General features: G+C 32.6%; 6 protein-coding genes across 6 annotated transcripts; 3 read left to right on the forward strand and 3 right to left on the reverse strand.

Annotated features, from left to right (window-relative positions):
- Nucleotides 1–407: 407 nt before the first annotated feature.
- Nucleotides 408–2,779, reverse strand: ELE39_003555 (ABC transporter; the record flags this gene model as incomplete). The annotated part of the gene is made up of 2 exons (XM_067346659.1): nucleotides 408–2,713; nucleotides 2,761–2,779. The coding sequence occupies 2 exons, from the start codon at nucleotides 2,777–2,779 to the stop codon at nucleotides 408–410; spliced, it is 2,325 nt and encodes a 774-aa protein (XP_067199972.1).
- Nucleotides 2,780–3,381: 602 nt separating this feature from the next.
- On the forward strand, nucleotides 3,382–4,842 carry ELE39_003557 (uncharacterized protein; the record flags this gene model as incomplete). The annotated part of the gene is made up of 1 exon (XM_067346661.1): nucleotides 3,382–4,842. One exon carries the CDS (start codon nucleotides 3,382–3,384, stop codon nucleotides 4,840–4,842), a length of 1,461 nt encoding a protein of 486 aa, XP_067199974.1.
- Nucleotides 4,843–5,065: 223 nt separating this feature from the next.
- Nucleotides 5,066–6,309, forward strand: ELE39_003558 (uncharacterized protein; the record flags this gene model as incomplete). Its single annotated transcript, XM_067346662.1, has 2 exons — nucleotides 5,066–5,069; nucleotides 5,132–6,309. The coding sequence occupies 2 exons, from the start codon at nucleotides 5,066–5,068 to the stop codon at nucleotides 6,307–6,309; spliced, it is 1,182 nt and encodes a 393-aa protein (XP_067199975.1).
- A 179-nt stretch (nucleotides 6,310–6,488) lies between these two features.
- Nucleotides 6,489–10,721, forward strand: ELE39_003559 (uncharacterized protein; the record flags this gene model as incomplete). Its single annotated transcript, XM_067346663.1, has 1 exon — nucleotides 6,489–10,721. One exon carries the CDS (start codon nucleotides 6,489–6,491, stop codon nucleotides 10,719–10,721), a length of 4,233 nt encoding a protein of 1,410 aa, XP_067199976.1.
- Nucleotides 10,722–11,501: 780 nt separating this feature from the next.
- ELE39_003560 (uncharacterized protein) lies at nucleotides 11,502–13,139 on the reverse strand (the record flags this gene model as incomplete). The annotated part of the gene is made up of 1 exon (XM_067346664.1): nucleotides 11,502–13,139. The coding sequence occupies one exon, from the start codon at nucleotides 13,137–13,139 to the stop codon at nucleotides 11,502–11,504; it is 1,638 nt and encodes a 545-aa protein (XP_067199977.1).
- A 202-nt stretch (nucleotides 13,140–13,341) lies between these two features.
- On the reverse strand, nucleotides 13,342–15,825 carry ELE39_003561 (cys rich mucin protein; the record flags this gene model as incomplete). Its single annotated transcript, XM_067346665.1, has 1 exon — nucleotides 13,342–15,825. The coding sequence occupies one exon, from the start codon at nucleotides 15,823–15,825 to the stop codon at nucleotides 13,342–13,344; it is 2,484 nt and encodes an 827-aa protein (XP_067199978.1).
- Between the last annotated feature and the right edge of the window lie 183 nt (nucleotides 15,826–16,008).

A 16,008-nucleotide genomic window follows, 5' to 3' on the forward strand; every position in this document is an offset into this window, starting at 1 on the left:
CTAAAAACATCTAAAGTGAAATTCCTGAATTTATACTTAATACTATATATTGTCTAGAGAATCATTAGGCAAGAAATAGGAAAGAACTAGTCAATTAAGAAATCAATCCATCATAATACTCATCCATTAAAATATATTTAGATCATTTACTCAATAGATTCATATCTATTGATCAAAGAGTGTTATTTAAAACACGTAGCGACTCCTAATAAGTATTAAATACCAAATTCTAATTATCTACTGAGCTAAGTTACAAATAATTGGGTAAAAACAATTAAATTACAGGAAGAATAAGATACTTGATCCATGTAAAAATCCCTAACTTTTCTCCGTGTTTCAAAACAATAGGAGTTCAAATTACTCCCATCCTAATACCAATTGGAAACCAGAAACAGATGATTAACTATTTAGCTTGCAATTTTATAGTTCCTTAATGTGAATGCAGTTAAGAAATATCCAAGAATTCTGAAAGCAAGCCCTAAGCAAATGGCTACTATAACATTAAGCCAAATATCTGTTGTCCAAAGGTTAAATTGATCTAGGAAGAAGTCAGTAGTAACTTTTGAAAATCTCTCTCCTGGAATGAATACAGATAATATCATACCGGTATAGGTATATCTTACAGTGGAGATCCACCCTAACCATCTGATCCATACAGGAATTTGATCAAATGTTACAAAGTACCCTGCAAGCAAAGCAAAAACTAAACTGAAAAGTGGGAAAATCTGAAATACAGTATTTCTGCTTGTGCTAAATGAGGAAAGTACGTATGAGAATGAGTATGAAAGAAACACTCCGGCTTGGGTAGAAACAGTCCAAAGTCCAAATTGGTCAGCCAAGGAGGTCTTGAGATTCTGATCATATACGCCAGTCATAAAGTAAACAATTGTTGTATAGACTAAAGTCTGAATATGCTGAACTGGAAAATCCGCAATCATCCTCGAAAAATAGTAAGAAATAGGGGTATACATCTTGGAGTAGGTTTCTTTGTTCATTACAAAACGCTCATCAACAGTTACAACAAGTCCCTTAATGGAAAAGAATGAAATACTTGTTGCTACAAAGAAGATTAATCCAATGATATTTCTTGCATTTTGAGCAGTATCAGAATCATTAGTTCCAGCTCTTGGGAGAGAGAAGAAGACTCCTCCCATAATAATGGCCATAAATGTGTTAACAAGGAGTAATCCAACGGTTACATTGGGATCTCTCCAGGTGTTTAGAAGTATTCTTTTTGTAAGATACTTAACTTCTCTACAGAAACGAATAGGGCCTGGGATTGGGGATAACCTGGCAATCTTCTGGCAAATTGTCTGAGTTGGAAGGATTTTCATATTTGCAGAGTCAATGTTTCCATAATTTTCAAATAAAGCCTGAGGATTACTTGTATCAACGCATCTTAAGTGATTATCGATACCTTTCTTGACATTTTCTCCATATACTGATTGCTCATAGATTTTATGAAACTCATCCAATGATTCAATAGAGGGAACTTCGAGCCCAAAGAGTTTCATCGAAATATCATCTCTTGATACTGACTTTTCGAACTCGTAAAGTGGTTCCTCTCCGTCCAGATTACGTTCAGCCAGTTCAATTTCCTTTATAGTTGCATCTTTGGGTACATATATGGAGGCTGAAATTACTTTCTTATGCACCAATTCAACAAGAGATGTAGCGTCTATAATGAAATCTGCAGGATTATAGTTATCAGGGAAAGGTGTAACAACGTCATTAAAGAAGGTAACAACATCCATTGGAGAACCTTGTCCTAGAACAAATCCTTTGCTCAAAAGAACAATTTTGTCAAATAAGGCAAAAGTTTGCGATCTTGGAGTATGTATAGAACAAATCACTATAATACCAGTAGTATGTGCAAGAGATGAGAGATATGAAAGTAAATCATGAGCTCTAGCAGCATCCAAACCTGTTGTCGGTTCATCCAAAAATAATATTGGAGGATTTTGAATCAATTCCAAGGCAACACTAAGTCTCTTCATCTCTCCACCGGAAATTCCCTTCTTCGAAATTCCTCCAACGTATGTATCCTGCACATGTCTGAGTCCCATAATATCAAGTATCTCAATGATTTTTTCCTCACGATCCTTCTTGGAATAGTGTGGGAGTCTTAGGCCTGCTACAATGTCCATTGTCTCTTTGATTGTGAGATAAGGAAGTAAGTAATCTTCTTGTACCACCATTCGAGTCAAATATCCCAAATCTATGTCAGTAAATCCATTAATAGCCACAGAACCCTTCATATTATACTCTCTTCCCTTGAGTCTACCGGAAAGAGCATTTAGTAGTGTTGATTTACCTGATCCAGAAGGACCCATAATTCCAATAAGCTGTCCAGGAGAAGCCATGAAATTTACACACTTAAGAATTGGAACTACGGTTTTACGGAAGTACTTGTCGCGTTTGATAAGCTCAACTGTCAAGTTCTTTGCTACCAACGTGACTTGTTTTGAAACATTCATTCCCAAATTTATATTTATCGACATATCCATTGAATGGTCTGTAACCGAGCATCTTACAGCTGCCGCACTAGATCCGCCTTTTGCATCATAAGAAGACTGATCTCCTCCACCCCTACTGCTATTTAGGTCTAAATTATTTCCTCCAGCCGTTAACCCATTATCCTTAATCTCAACGGAAGACTTTTTGTTGGAATTTTTGGGGTCGTCAAAGCTAAATTTAGCTACCACCAAATTTACTAGCAAAAAGTAAGGCTTAAAAAGAACCTATAAAGTCAAAACTTACCATCATTGTTGTTGCTCATCCTGAAAATTAATGTTTAAGGGCTAAATCAGAATTTTTAACTTCCAATTTTTCTATTATTGAGTATCAGCATGAGGGGAAAATCCAAATCTTAGATTTAAGAGGGGAGGGGCGCTTCACGGATAAGCAAAAAAAAAATTAATTCAAGAATGAATTTAAAGAACTCAAAATCGCCCGGAAAGATCAAGTTCTTCCTTCTAACTCAACCCTCTTCAATTTTCAAGTCTAACAGGATTCTGTCATATCTTTCCCCCTACTGTATTTTGTCACCACGTAATTGTTCAATATCAACTCTCCCTTGAATCAAATTAGTTCCCATGTATTAGTTAATTTATAATTAGTTTCAAACCTATTTTCTGTGGTAGAATTTAGAGGTTCCCTACATATACCGGTCGTGAAAATTATGCATGCATGCAACCTGTAAGACTAGAAGCGCGCGCCAACATGTGGATCTATAAATGAGAGATGGCCATTTTGAAACTTGTTTCGAAAATTTTTGGAATTGCTAACAAGCTTACCATTTATAAAAGAGTTAAACTGATCTGAAGCTAGAAATGCTCGCTGCTTGAAATCAGGTTCAAAGGAAAACAAAAAGTGATTAAAATGAGGCTGTTAATAAAGCTTACAGCTTTACTTGGAATCTTACTGGGAGCTTATGCAAACGAGCTGAATGAAAGTATTCTGAAAGAAATTAATTCAGACCAATCCTACATGAAGTCAGTTATCGATATTGTTTTGGACCAATATTATTTCATGTACTATCATCAAGGAAGAAGAGGAGGCAAAGGAAAATGGTCAAATGGAATAGGTGGTCTACCATCCCCAAGAATAGCTAAAAAGTATATTATTACATTCGTTCAGAGTGATCCTGAGGACAACTTGTTTGGAGGTATTAGTGTGAAGTCGTATATTAGAATGTGCACAAACCTAATAAATCATTTTCCCAGATTACACCATGGAGTTGGAGGAGGTATCTTAATTGCAATCCACTCCTATCAGGAGGAGGAATACACGATAATAAGAGGATTTTGTACAGAGGCAGGAACGATGTATTTCTTTAAAAAAGAAATGGAAAGCTTGATTCGGGAGTCTTCTAAGCCAAATTCTTTGATCCCTCCCTTAAACAAATCAATGTTTGATCAGTACGATGCTGGAGGCAACTGGGATGATTTTGTGGAAAATTGTGAAGATTTAATCAAAGAATATAGAGAAATAAACATTAAGAGAGACAGTTTTTGCAAATGGTCAAAAATTGATTTCTCAGAAATTTCTGACTTTTGTGAAGAAGTCGCTGATGATATTTATCCAAACTTTAGTCAAAGTCAAAAGGAATGGAGCCATATTTATGCGCTTCAAAACTATATTATTGAGAGGAAGGGAGAAATTAGAGCTCCAATCATTGGGATTCCTTCAAAGAAACCCGACTATTATGTTGCTGGAAGACATCAATCATCCATGTATAGAAAATGCCTAAGAGCGTTATGGGATATGTTTCAATATGACGATGAAGTTGACTTAAAAATTGCTGGAATAAATCAGTATGAAACTCTTCGTAGCTTTTGCAATGCTGCTAAGAATTATTATACGAGGAATGGCAGGATTTCTGCGTTTCCAATGATCAATATTGGGGATCTTCCCAAAAAAAGAAAGTTACCTGTCGATGAAGATGGTTTGGTTAAACAAATCTTGGAGAAACAAAGGAATAAAGAGCTTAAAGAAAAACTAATAACTATGAATATGAGGAATAAGTTTGAAAAACTCCAAGAGGAAAAGATCAAGAAGCGAAGAGAAATCAGGAAGAATATCAAAAAATCAAAGATTATGCCAAACACTACAGACTTCCCTCTTGAAGGGATTCTATCTACCAGAGAACTTCCTTCACCTAAACAACCTCAAGTTCCAGAAAATATTTTTAATGAGCTTCCTAGCACTAGTTTTCAAGAAGATAGCCTGCTAGAGCCACAACCAATAAATTCTACGACTGAGAAAAACTCTGAAAGTGATGAAGAATTTGGCAATTTCGGGTTAGAGACTGCTAATAATGAGTTTAATCAATTTTTATAAACAAATATGTAGTATAAATAGTATATATTAATAAAATTAGTATAATTAAACCCTCTTTTCTCAATTATTATCCATTTTAGCCTTATATTGCATGCCTGAATTTTGGCGCGAAGATCTTTATTTACATTTACAGTCTTACAGAGATGTGTATTCTAAAATTTTTATCTCAAACATTTTTGCCTTATAAATAATACTGATAAATAGTTTGATTTGATAAGATTCTATGGGTAAGTCTACTTGAATTTTTACAGCTAGGAAAAATAACCAGACTCATTAACTTAATTTATAGATCCACAATTCAGGTTTAATCTCAGACCTGTGATTCAGAATAAAAACAACTCAGGTGCACCAAAAGTCTTTGTTAGAAGTACAAGCACAGGAAATAATGTTCAAAGTATATCAAAAACGCCAATAGTTCCCTACAGACAAATATATGGAACTAATTTTAACGAACAGCAGGGAGTATATTCAACGATTTCACCCCTTCAAAGTTTTAGAACACCTCGACTTGAGAATCAGCATTACAATAATTTTATTTCTGAAAACAAAAACTACTCTCAAATTAACACTGAAAGACAAATTTATTCGACCAATAACTCCGCAGAGGATCCTAACATAATAACATATAGATCAGAGTCTTTTATACAAGTTAATTCTCTACAGTACAAGCCAAATGAACTATTCGAAAGTACAAACTATTCAAGTAATACGACTTTTTCTGAAAGTCAACTTTCTTCAAATCAACTTTTTGAATCAGAAAATGATAGTTTTATTTCCCAGAATAGGAAACCAAGCAAAAATTTAATGCATACTGTTACTAATACCTTAGATAACAAATCCAAAAATGAACTAAAACAATCAATAATTGACCCAAAAGATCATCCTTCCATCAAGATTGAAGAATCCATAGAAAATCATAAAGAAATAGACTTTGAAGACCAAATAAATAATATTTCTTTGAACGAAATTTATGAAATTGAGCAGTTAGATCATCTTCCTCAGCTTATTAGTACGGCTAAGGAAAAAATAGATCTGGAAGAAATAGAATATGATATACCAGATACAAATAACAATAACTTTGATAGAGAATCAATTATTTCCTCAAGTGATACTCAAGGATGTATGGAAATATGCATTACTCCTCCCTTATCATCAGAACTAATAATATCTAACGACTTCTATCTTCCAGACAACAAAGAAGAGAGTCAGAATGATTCAGTTTTAAAAATTAAAGAAATTTGTGAAGATTTTAGTAAAATAGAAACTCATAAAAATAATATCCTAGAGAATCAGAATATCACAAAGGAATATGGAAGTGGAAAATTCCGATTTTCATCGTTTTGTCCGAAACTGCTCAACTGTCTATTTCCATGGATACGTTCTGAACAATATTTTGAAGATTACGACCAACCAATTTTTTATGTCACATCAAATAACGAGGAATCTCAAAAACTAATAAACTGCTGAAAAATTTGTATTTGATTTCCATGTTCTTTCATTCTATTTTAATACTCTTATTCTTTTTAATTTATATTACATGTAGTTCTATCCTGTTTGGCGGGAAACTTCCGAACTTTTTGTTTGACATGTTTGCTTTAATCCAAAAGATTTAGAAAGAATTTTAATAAAAATATATGTGAAAAAGGATGAACCCAATAAATAGTTGGAGGGTTTGGGCTTTAATTTGTTTTTGTATTCAGTTTTTGGTACTTAAGACTATTCATTGCACACTCAACATTAGAGATAGTGAATCAGAATACTCTACCAATTTTTCAGAAAAGTCACAAGCTGACCCAAAAAAATTTTCATTGTTGTTATATACAGTAATTTCCCAAGTATTTACTGAATGCAACAGTCTAGATTCAGAAAATCTTGTAGAATACTCGAAGAATCTAAGGAATTTGAGTAAATTAATCATTCAAGATTTTGATAATTGTGAGAAAATCCTAACAGATGAAATTCCACCCTTATTCTTTCCATTCATAACTAGTCCTAACATTGAACATGGTCATAGTATTGCTTATGAGATCTGTTGCAGACTCAGAAGTAGCATTTCTGCAGATTCTGAACTAACCATTTTGCTTGGTAATTCAACCAAATATTTAGATTATGAAGATTATGTGAAAACATCTATGGAAACTATCAACAAATTTGACGGTTTATCGGATATACCATCTTCTACTATAGGACTCATTTATAGTACAACGCTTGATAGTCATAAAGGAATCACTAGCAAGAAGTCAAAACTAAGAAATTTACCATATGAAGATGATATTAACTCAAAAGAACAAATAGATTCAAATTCTGATGGCATGATTTTTAGCTTTGATGTTAAAGCAGCTCCATTTATGAATTCCAATACTCAGCAATATATATATACTTATTATCATCATTCAGATAACTCCAAGTGTTTAGGCCTGACTAAAAAACAATTGGAAATGGTTGAAACTATTAAAAAAATATCTGTTAATGCTAAAGATATGCCAAGAATTCCATTAGATATAGCATGTACAGCAATGTGGTTTATATCTCAAAGATGGGATTTTTGCCCTTTAGTATTCAAGCAATTAATGGAAGTAAAAGGATCTTCGTCCATCAAATTTTGTGAAATGGTTAAAAGAGCAGCTACTGAAAGAACTAAATTCATTACGAAAACATTAAAAATTTCGGATTCTTTTTTGACAATGAGAGCAACCAAAATTCTAAACTATGTAGAAACCGTATTAAAACTCAATTCAAAATATTTTCCAGACTCTGAAATAACCTCTAAAGACGTTGCTGATATTATTTATATAGGAGATAGTGATATTTTTGTTGAAGAAAATGATAATATACTTCTTAAGGAACTAAGAAGAAATAGAGTCGAGAGAAAGTTTAATACAAATAAGGAATTTCCCAAAAATAATATATTAGGGCTTAGATATCCAAATTATAGAAGAAACAGACATAATTTCACAAGTATATTTGACCATATAATGTATTCTGAAAATCATTCGAATGATAATGAAAAACAAAATCTTCTATTACTTCCATTAGAATTCAAAAGATCTCCAGATTGGACATCCGAAAATCATCTTGGTAGCAACTCTAAAGAGGTTGTTTCTTCTAAGACAGTTCTCCAAACATATTACATCCCTCCTCCTTCAAGTTTCATCCCAAATGATGTTTCAAATTGGATTACCGGTCCATGTTGTTGGCTTGATGATAAATATAAGCATTTACCCTCTTTAATTATTTCAATCTCAAAAAAAAAAGGATACAAATTACATATTCTCAATGCTTGTGAAGCAATTTTTACTTTGATTAATGAATCTGGTGAATCATGTGCTAGTGTCCTAATTTCTGCAGTATTTTTGGTATTTTCTATACAAAATTTTTCAGAAGCTTCAGATATTTGTTCAGAGACTGCAATTAGAGCAAGTTTACCTTTCTACCCCAAAAAAAATTTAAAATCTACTCTATTCCCAACTGATAAGCTTGAATTAGTCACTTTGTATGAAGGATTAGTTGTTGCTTTATGTCTTGAGCTTGGAATAGTATTGGATATTGAAGATATTCATCAAATTATATTTAGTGATTATCCGACTAAAAACTCCCTTGTCCCAAGGTCAACCTTGAATTATCTTTTATATAGAGCTTTAAAATTACCAAATGATTTTGGAAAAATAAGAAATTTCTGGAACTGGTCTACACAAATGTATACCAGGATCAGCAATAAGCAAGCAAAAGTGATATTAATAAACAGAGCAACTCAATTAACCTTAGAAATAGCCCAAGTAACAAATGAAATTGAGATAATGAATGATATCTTAGAAAAAGCAAGGAAAGATTCAAATGTCTCAAATGAAGAAATAAATCATTTGAAAAATTCAAAGCGTCGTAAAGAAATACCTAAGACAAATTATTTACACCATTATAATTATGACTTTGAACTAGCAAATTTTGATTCCATTGAATTAAATTTAGTCAAACTTGAAAAACTCAGATATGATTTAACAATTGAAAAGGAAAAGATTGCAAAATATATTAATACACTTTCATCCTATATTGGAAGCAAAATATATGATATTCCAAGTAATTTTGTAAATAAAAAGTTTTCTCCCTTGTACAAACCATCAGTTTTTAAAATTAATATGTATGATTCAACGAAACTTCAGACAGGATATATTACTACTCGATCAACAAGAAACTTGCATCATCTAATAGATAATGAACCTATTAACAAATATTCAGATGTATATCCTCCAAAAATTAACTATTCAATAAAGACTATCTTTCAAGAAATACAAGAATGTAAAAACTTAACGGACAAAGGTTTAGATTTAGCCATTTATTCTCGAGAGCTATTCAGTTTACACTTGAATATTCAAGTTTCCATTCCGTTTTGTTGTGACATAATTATGAGAATGCATCCAAATATTAATATTAAAGATTCATTTATTCACTCAGCATATTCTGTCTTAAATTACAAATTTACTAATATAGACTATTCTGATATTGAGGAAATATGGCTGAAAATTGTCCCAATATTTTCAATCCCTTCAGGAAATTTATTTAAAACTAGATTTTATCAGTTTATTGACTATAACAAAGATATTAACTTTGAATCGAATAATAAATGTCCAATTCAACTTTTCAACAAATATCCACCATCTAACAAAGCAATAATTCTAGATGATGCGACTTCTACAGAAAGTCAGGGTAATGTAAAAAAAGGCTACTATGCTATCCCAGATGCTAGACCAATCAGTAATCAGGTAAAGAAGCCAAAAAATTTAAGTTGTTCTGGAGAGGATTTTAAGGAAATATTAGATTTAAGTTATGTTGATAAATATTGGGATAACAATTCGACTAAACAAGCCAAAAAAGAACATGATGAATTGTTAAACAATGAATATAGAACATTGAAAGAAAAAGTTATGGAAATAAATAATGAATTGGCTAAAATTTATGAGAAACTACGTGATCCAAAATTTGTAGACAAAAGCAACTTTTTCCATGTCATGGCATCGACATTGAAGGAAGATAAAAAGAGAATTAAGACTAGAATTATTCATTTAGCAGGAGTAATAGCTGAGACAGAAGTTAAATATGCTAGTGAGACAGGAATCTTAATTCCTAATAATGTAAGAAGACTAGCAGATCTTCATAAGATCAATTCAATTTCTCATTCAGACATTTTAAAGTTAAAGGCTGATGACTCAGGGACAGATCATACACAAAGAATTAGAGAGTTGGAGGCTAAGATTAATAATAACAATACTGAAATGTACAAAATAATTGAAATTGAGGGAAATGATTTAGATGATCCAAGGTGGTATTCTAATATGGATAAATGTTTGAGTAGCTTTATCCCACGAAGAAAGGAAGTGAAATCACTGGATCCAACTTCGGGTATTAAACAGTTTTATTTTGTTTCTAAAGACTATTATTACATGGACTCTTCTCCAAAATGTACTAGCAATCAGCTTGAAATGTACAAATTTGTAATTAAAGATTTAAGGAAATTGTTTGTAAACCTTAATATTCCTTTAATTAAAATTAGAGGAAAAAAATTTGAAGATATTGAAAGACATGGACTTATTGACCCAAGGAAAATGGAACACTGGGAAAACTTGCATGGGATATTATATGAAGATAATAAAACTGCTTGTTCTTACATTAAAAATCTACTCAAGAAAATTGTTCCAGTTAGAAATCTCGACTTGAAAGAGTTCATGAATTCTCCAGTTTTTATTATTTGGTGTGCTAATCATATAAGATCTAGATTAGGAAACGAAGATATTTGGAGAAACATCTTTGGCTTAATTTGGATTATTTTCTATACAAAGCCATTCAAACCAAAAGACTTTGTTTGGAGAAATATAATGCTCGTTTAATTTATAAAATAAACAATAAAAAAAAGCTGAGACATTAAATAAAAAAAGATTTAATGAAGCATTCTAGCAAAGTTAGTTAAATTTTACGTTTAATTATCCAATTACCAAATTATAGTTGGTTCTGGTTCTCCCTTTCTTGCTCTCGGAATATATAAACATTTTTCTACTGTGTAACCTTTGTCAACATATCCTATAAATGAAAATAAACCAAAGGTAGCAATGCGGAATATCCAAGTTCCTTTAACTGAATTCCAAAATCTTAAAGCTTTAGTTTTTTTTGTTTCTTTAGCAGGTATTGAGTAAATATCTTTAATAGGTTCGTATCTCTAATAAAAATATTATGAAATTTATTAAGATGAATACAAACTTACGGAAACTACATTAATAATAATTTGATTGAATCCAACTAATCTATTTAGATCCAATATGGAAAAATAGTAGGTGAAAGTGGAATCAGCTTGGTATAAAGATTTCCAAGAAAAACTAGTTGGTAATGTCTTAACCGCATTTTCACCAATTATATCCGATGATTCTTGTAATTTTGAAATGATCTTACCTACTACTGTTGGTTGCTGAAGCGTATAATGCAGTTGTCTGTACTTGTTATAACATTCGATGTATTGACTATGAAGTGCAATGGTACAGGACTTTTTGAAGTCTTGAGGGATTAAAGTAGTAATATGTTTCCATCTATCCAAAGCCACTTTTTCTATTACGTGGGGTTGTCTTAAAACATTTCCAAGTTCCTAAAGAAAAAATAATGATTAAGTAATATTATCACTAAGATTCATAAATATTTTTTAAACTTACGGTGTCCATTTTCAAAACATTCTTATTCTCAATACTTTTTGAATCTGAAATAAAAAAGTAACATTTTGATAGAAGATCAATTTCTGAAAGGGTATTAGCAATTTCGAGAAGGTAATTTGTACTTGTTGTAATAATTGACTGTCTTTCATCTGTTGAAAGTTTTATACTTGAGCTCTCAAGACCTATAGAGTTCAAGTAATTAATTTTATCATGTTTTGCAAGCTCCTCATCATTTTTAAAATCTTTGAATAATCCTTTAAATTTTCTGATTTGGTAAGACTCACTAATATCATTAATGTTCTCTTTACTAGAATTTATTAGATTAAATCTAATACATAGCGATTTTGTATTGAGAAAATCTGAGTTAATTTTATGTCCCATAGGATTTATTGACTGTTTCCAGCCTCCAAATATCAATTCTTGGGCTAGAGTATTACTAGTCTCAATCATTTCAGTCTTTTTTTTCTCAGTACCTTTTTCAAGATACTCTTTGAATCCTCCCAGTGTTGGAGTTTTTGGAGTATTTACAACTTCTACTGGAGTTAAAACTTTTTTGTGTGAAGGAGGAATTAAGAAAGGATATACAACAGTTAGTAGCTCAATATTTTGTATTGTTTGACATATTGTGTTATACCAAAAATTTGAAGAATGTTGCTTAAATATATTTTTAGAGTTTGAATTATTTGAATCAGATTCTTTAAGATGTCTTGAGATAGCTAGAGATGTAACTTTTGAAGATGATAGAGTGGAAATTAATATATAATTAATTACGTCAAGAAAAATCATAAAATTATCAGGGTTCTCTTCAAAAAGTGAAGAATATATTTTTAGTATTTCAGATGGATTTATTGAAAGATCAGTGAATGGTTGTAATAAAACTTGGATACCATTTCCATAGAAAATATCAGGCAAATTTGAGAGTGATTCCGAAGATTCTTCCAATATCTTGTGTATGTGGAATAATATATCAGCTTTTGTTTCTTTTGGAATTGTTAAAAAAGTTCCAAAAACATCGCTAAATTTGTTTAAAATCTCTTCTGATAAGAATTTCGACTCTTCTAATTGATTCAAATCACGAGCCTTTCCTGAATTAAGTTCTTCTTCTTCTATTGATGGAAGGTCCTTTTTCTTAATTTGTTCAAGTTTACTAATTACTATTGAGATATCAGTATCGGAAATTATCTCACCATTTTTGTTACGTGATAAGATACTTGAATTCGGATAGTTTTCAGCAATATCTTTATTCAAGTTCCTAACTTCACATACCTTCTTTTCATTGATTGATTTCATATATAAGCTTTTTATTTCTTTGTTTCTAAGTGGGAAAATATCATTTGTGGGGGAAATGGACTCTACATTTTTCAGACTGATCATACGAGCAGAAGTTTCTGAATTACTTGATTCATAATTTTCAGTTAATAAGGAAGATCCATATAGAGTTTGACTCAAATCTAGTGGCTGAGAACCATCATATAAGTCGCTCGAAAGAACTCCGGACACATCTTCTATTTCAATTTTTGTTGGTTTTTTCCTTTTAGAGTAAACCGAAGGTATTTCAGATGAACTCAGAAGAAAGATTAAAAAGACACATATATTTCGAAACTTCATCACGCCTCGTCATCCAGATTATTAAGATTGATCTGACAAGGCGATCATTAAATGCCTAACATTTTTGGCGCCTTGGAAGAAGAAAAAATGAGAAAAGTTATACATTAGTCACTCTAAACAACAGTGACAGAAACTAATTCTACACTAAAATAAATTTTGAAAAGTATACTTGTTACAATATAATAATATGGTATGTACAAAACTATTGATTTGATCTCACCAATCTTGGTAGGCGAGTTGGTCTTAAAACGTATTCTTGCAATTCCTGAGTATTTTCGGGGAACTGTACAGACTCTTCTGGTCTACTCTCCTTTGGGGTTGCTCTCCAAATCTGGGAAACCGGTACTTTTTTGGTAGGACCTCTCAAGTAACTGATATATTTATCAACAGAGACATTCGTAGTGGTGGTAGTAGTACTAGTAGTAGTAGTAGATGGAATAATGATTGGACCGACGAAAGTCTGCTTGGTGGTGGTGGTAGTAGTAGTGGTGGTGGTAGTAGTAGTGGTGGTAGTAGTAGTAGTGGTAGTAGTAGTAGTGGTAGTAGTAGTAGTGGTGGTAGTAGTGGTGGTAGTAGTAGTAGTGGTGGTAGTAGTAGTAGTGGTAGATTCAACAGATCTACGTGCTTCAGAAACTGCGTATAATGGATCTTCCTCAACAATTCTAATCATAAATCCTGGGTCAGTTAAGCTACCATAATCTAATGCATTTTTAGTATTATTCTCGTACTTATATAAATTGGTATTATTAAAGTAAGATCTTTCCCTGGAATTTTTTTGAGTTGAGTTATTTGGATCGCTTATTGGCACTGTAACTACCAATACTTCATTCAATGGCTTTGGAGCACGAGTAGTTGTGGAAACTTCAACAATTTCATCTCTTGGACCTGCATTAACCTTATAATAATAGCCTCCGTTGGTTTTCAGTTTAACATTCTCCTTGACCATCAACATACGATTGTCAACTTCCCTGGAATTATTATAGAGGTTCTCAACGTTGCTACAACTACATCCAGTGTCAATCTCCTTAGTTATTGATTCACAACTACAGTTATGAGTTACTGGTGTGAATTCTTCTTCAACCGTATAGATTAAAATACCTGAGTTAACTCCACCGCTGCGTTGTTTTTTAGACTTGGATGAAGAACAAGAAGCACAAGACGAGGTAGAGTCCTTATCCTCAGTTTTGGGTTTTGATTCTTTTGTATTTGATGAAGAACAAGATGACTTAGAATCCTTTCCTTCTGACTCAGGCTTTGGTTCCTTTGTTTTAGATTTTGAGCAAGCACAAGACGACTTCTTTTCTACAGACTCGGACTTTGGCTCTTTTGCCTTTGATTTTGAACAAGAGCAAGAAACACAAGACGATTTAGAATCCTTTCCTTCAGATTCAGGCTTTGGTTCTTTCGTCTTCTCTGATTTTGAGCAAGCACAAGACGACTTCTTTTCTACAGACTCGGGCTTTGGCTCTTTTGTCTTTGATTTTGAACAAGAGCAAGAAGCACAAGATGACTTAGAATCCTTTCCTTCAGACTCAGACTTTGGTTCCTTTGTTTTAGATTTTGAGCAAGCACAAGACGACTTCTTTCCTTCAGACTCTGGATTTGGCTCTTTTGTCTTTGATTTTGAACAAGAGCAAGAAGCACAAGATGACTTAGAATCCTTTCCTTCTGACTCAGACTTTGGTTCCTTTGTTTTAGATTTTGAGCAAGCACAAGACGACTTCTTCCCTTCAGACTTGGACTTTGGCTCTTTTGTCTTTGATTTTGAACAAGAGCAAGAAACACAAGATGACTTAGAATCCTTTCCTTCTGACTCAGACTTTGGTTCCTTTGTTTTAGATTTTGAGCAAGCACAAGACGACTTCTTTTCTACAGACTCGGACTTTGGCTCTTTTGCCTTTGATTTTGAACAAGAGCAAGAAACACAAGACGATTTAGAATCCTTTCCTTCAGATTCAGGCTTTGGTTCTTTCGTCTTCTCTGATTTTGAACAAGAGCAAGAGGCACAAGATGACTTGGAACCCTTTCCTTCGGACTCAAGCTTTGATTCTTTTGGTTCCTTTGATTTTGAGCAAGCACAGGATGACTTAGAATCTTTAGAACAGCTCGAGGAGCAACTGCAAGAGGAACCGGAAGAATCTGAATCTTCAATACTTCTATAAGGATTCTTGAGTAAGACATCATCCGACAAGATACTGACATTTTTGAAATTATTTCTAACAACACTAGCGCTACCTGATACATCTACCATTGTATTTAAATCAACAACAATGGTTTCTATCTCCGTATCCTGTGCATTAGTGTGATTTACTAAAACTTCAACAGTTTGTAATTCAGACAGGAGAGAATCTTCATCCTTGGTATAAATTGGATAAGCAGTTTCATTATTGACTAGCACGCATTCAGTTCCGTTGATTGAAACGGTTTGGAGCAACTCTTTGCTGGTAGAATTCTGGAAGTATGGAGTAGATGAGAGTTTCAGATTTTTGTAGAAACCACTATGAGTTTCATTACCCGCAGCTTTTATACATTTTTTTACTTGACTTAAATTTTCAAGTCTGCCTAAGTACATTTGAGGACCAGTAATAACACTGTCTTTTCCAATGAAGGCAATGTTTTCAGTTGCAAATACAGAGTAGAATTCCAATGCGATCAAAGCTACCAAAGCAGCGAAAAGGGTCTTCATTTGCAGATATTCAATAGAAAAATATTCAATGGGAATAAATGAAAATAGAATATAACCGGAAGCGAGGCTATACCGACAAAAACTTATCTCTACATTCAGTTCGAGGGAACTTATACCCGGCGCTACTCAGTTACCCTCTATTTACTCTAACCCTAGTGGATAATAAAGTTACGTGTCTAAACC

This window comes from Cryptosporidium sp. chipmunk genotype I (assembly GCF_004936735.1).
Source record: "Cryptosporidium sp. chipmunk genotype I strain 37763 chromosome Unknown contig_7, whole genome shotgun sequence".
In the NCBI taxonomy this organism is placed as follows: Eukaryota; Apicomplexa; class Conoidasida; order Eucoccidiorida; family Cryptosporidiidae; genus Cryptosporidium; species Cryptosporidium sp. chipmunk genotype I.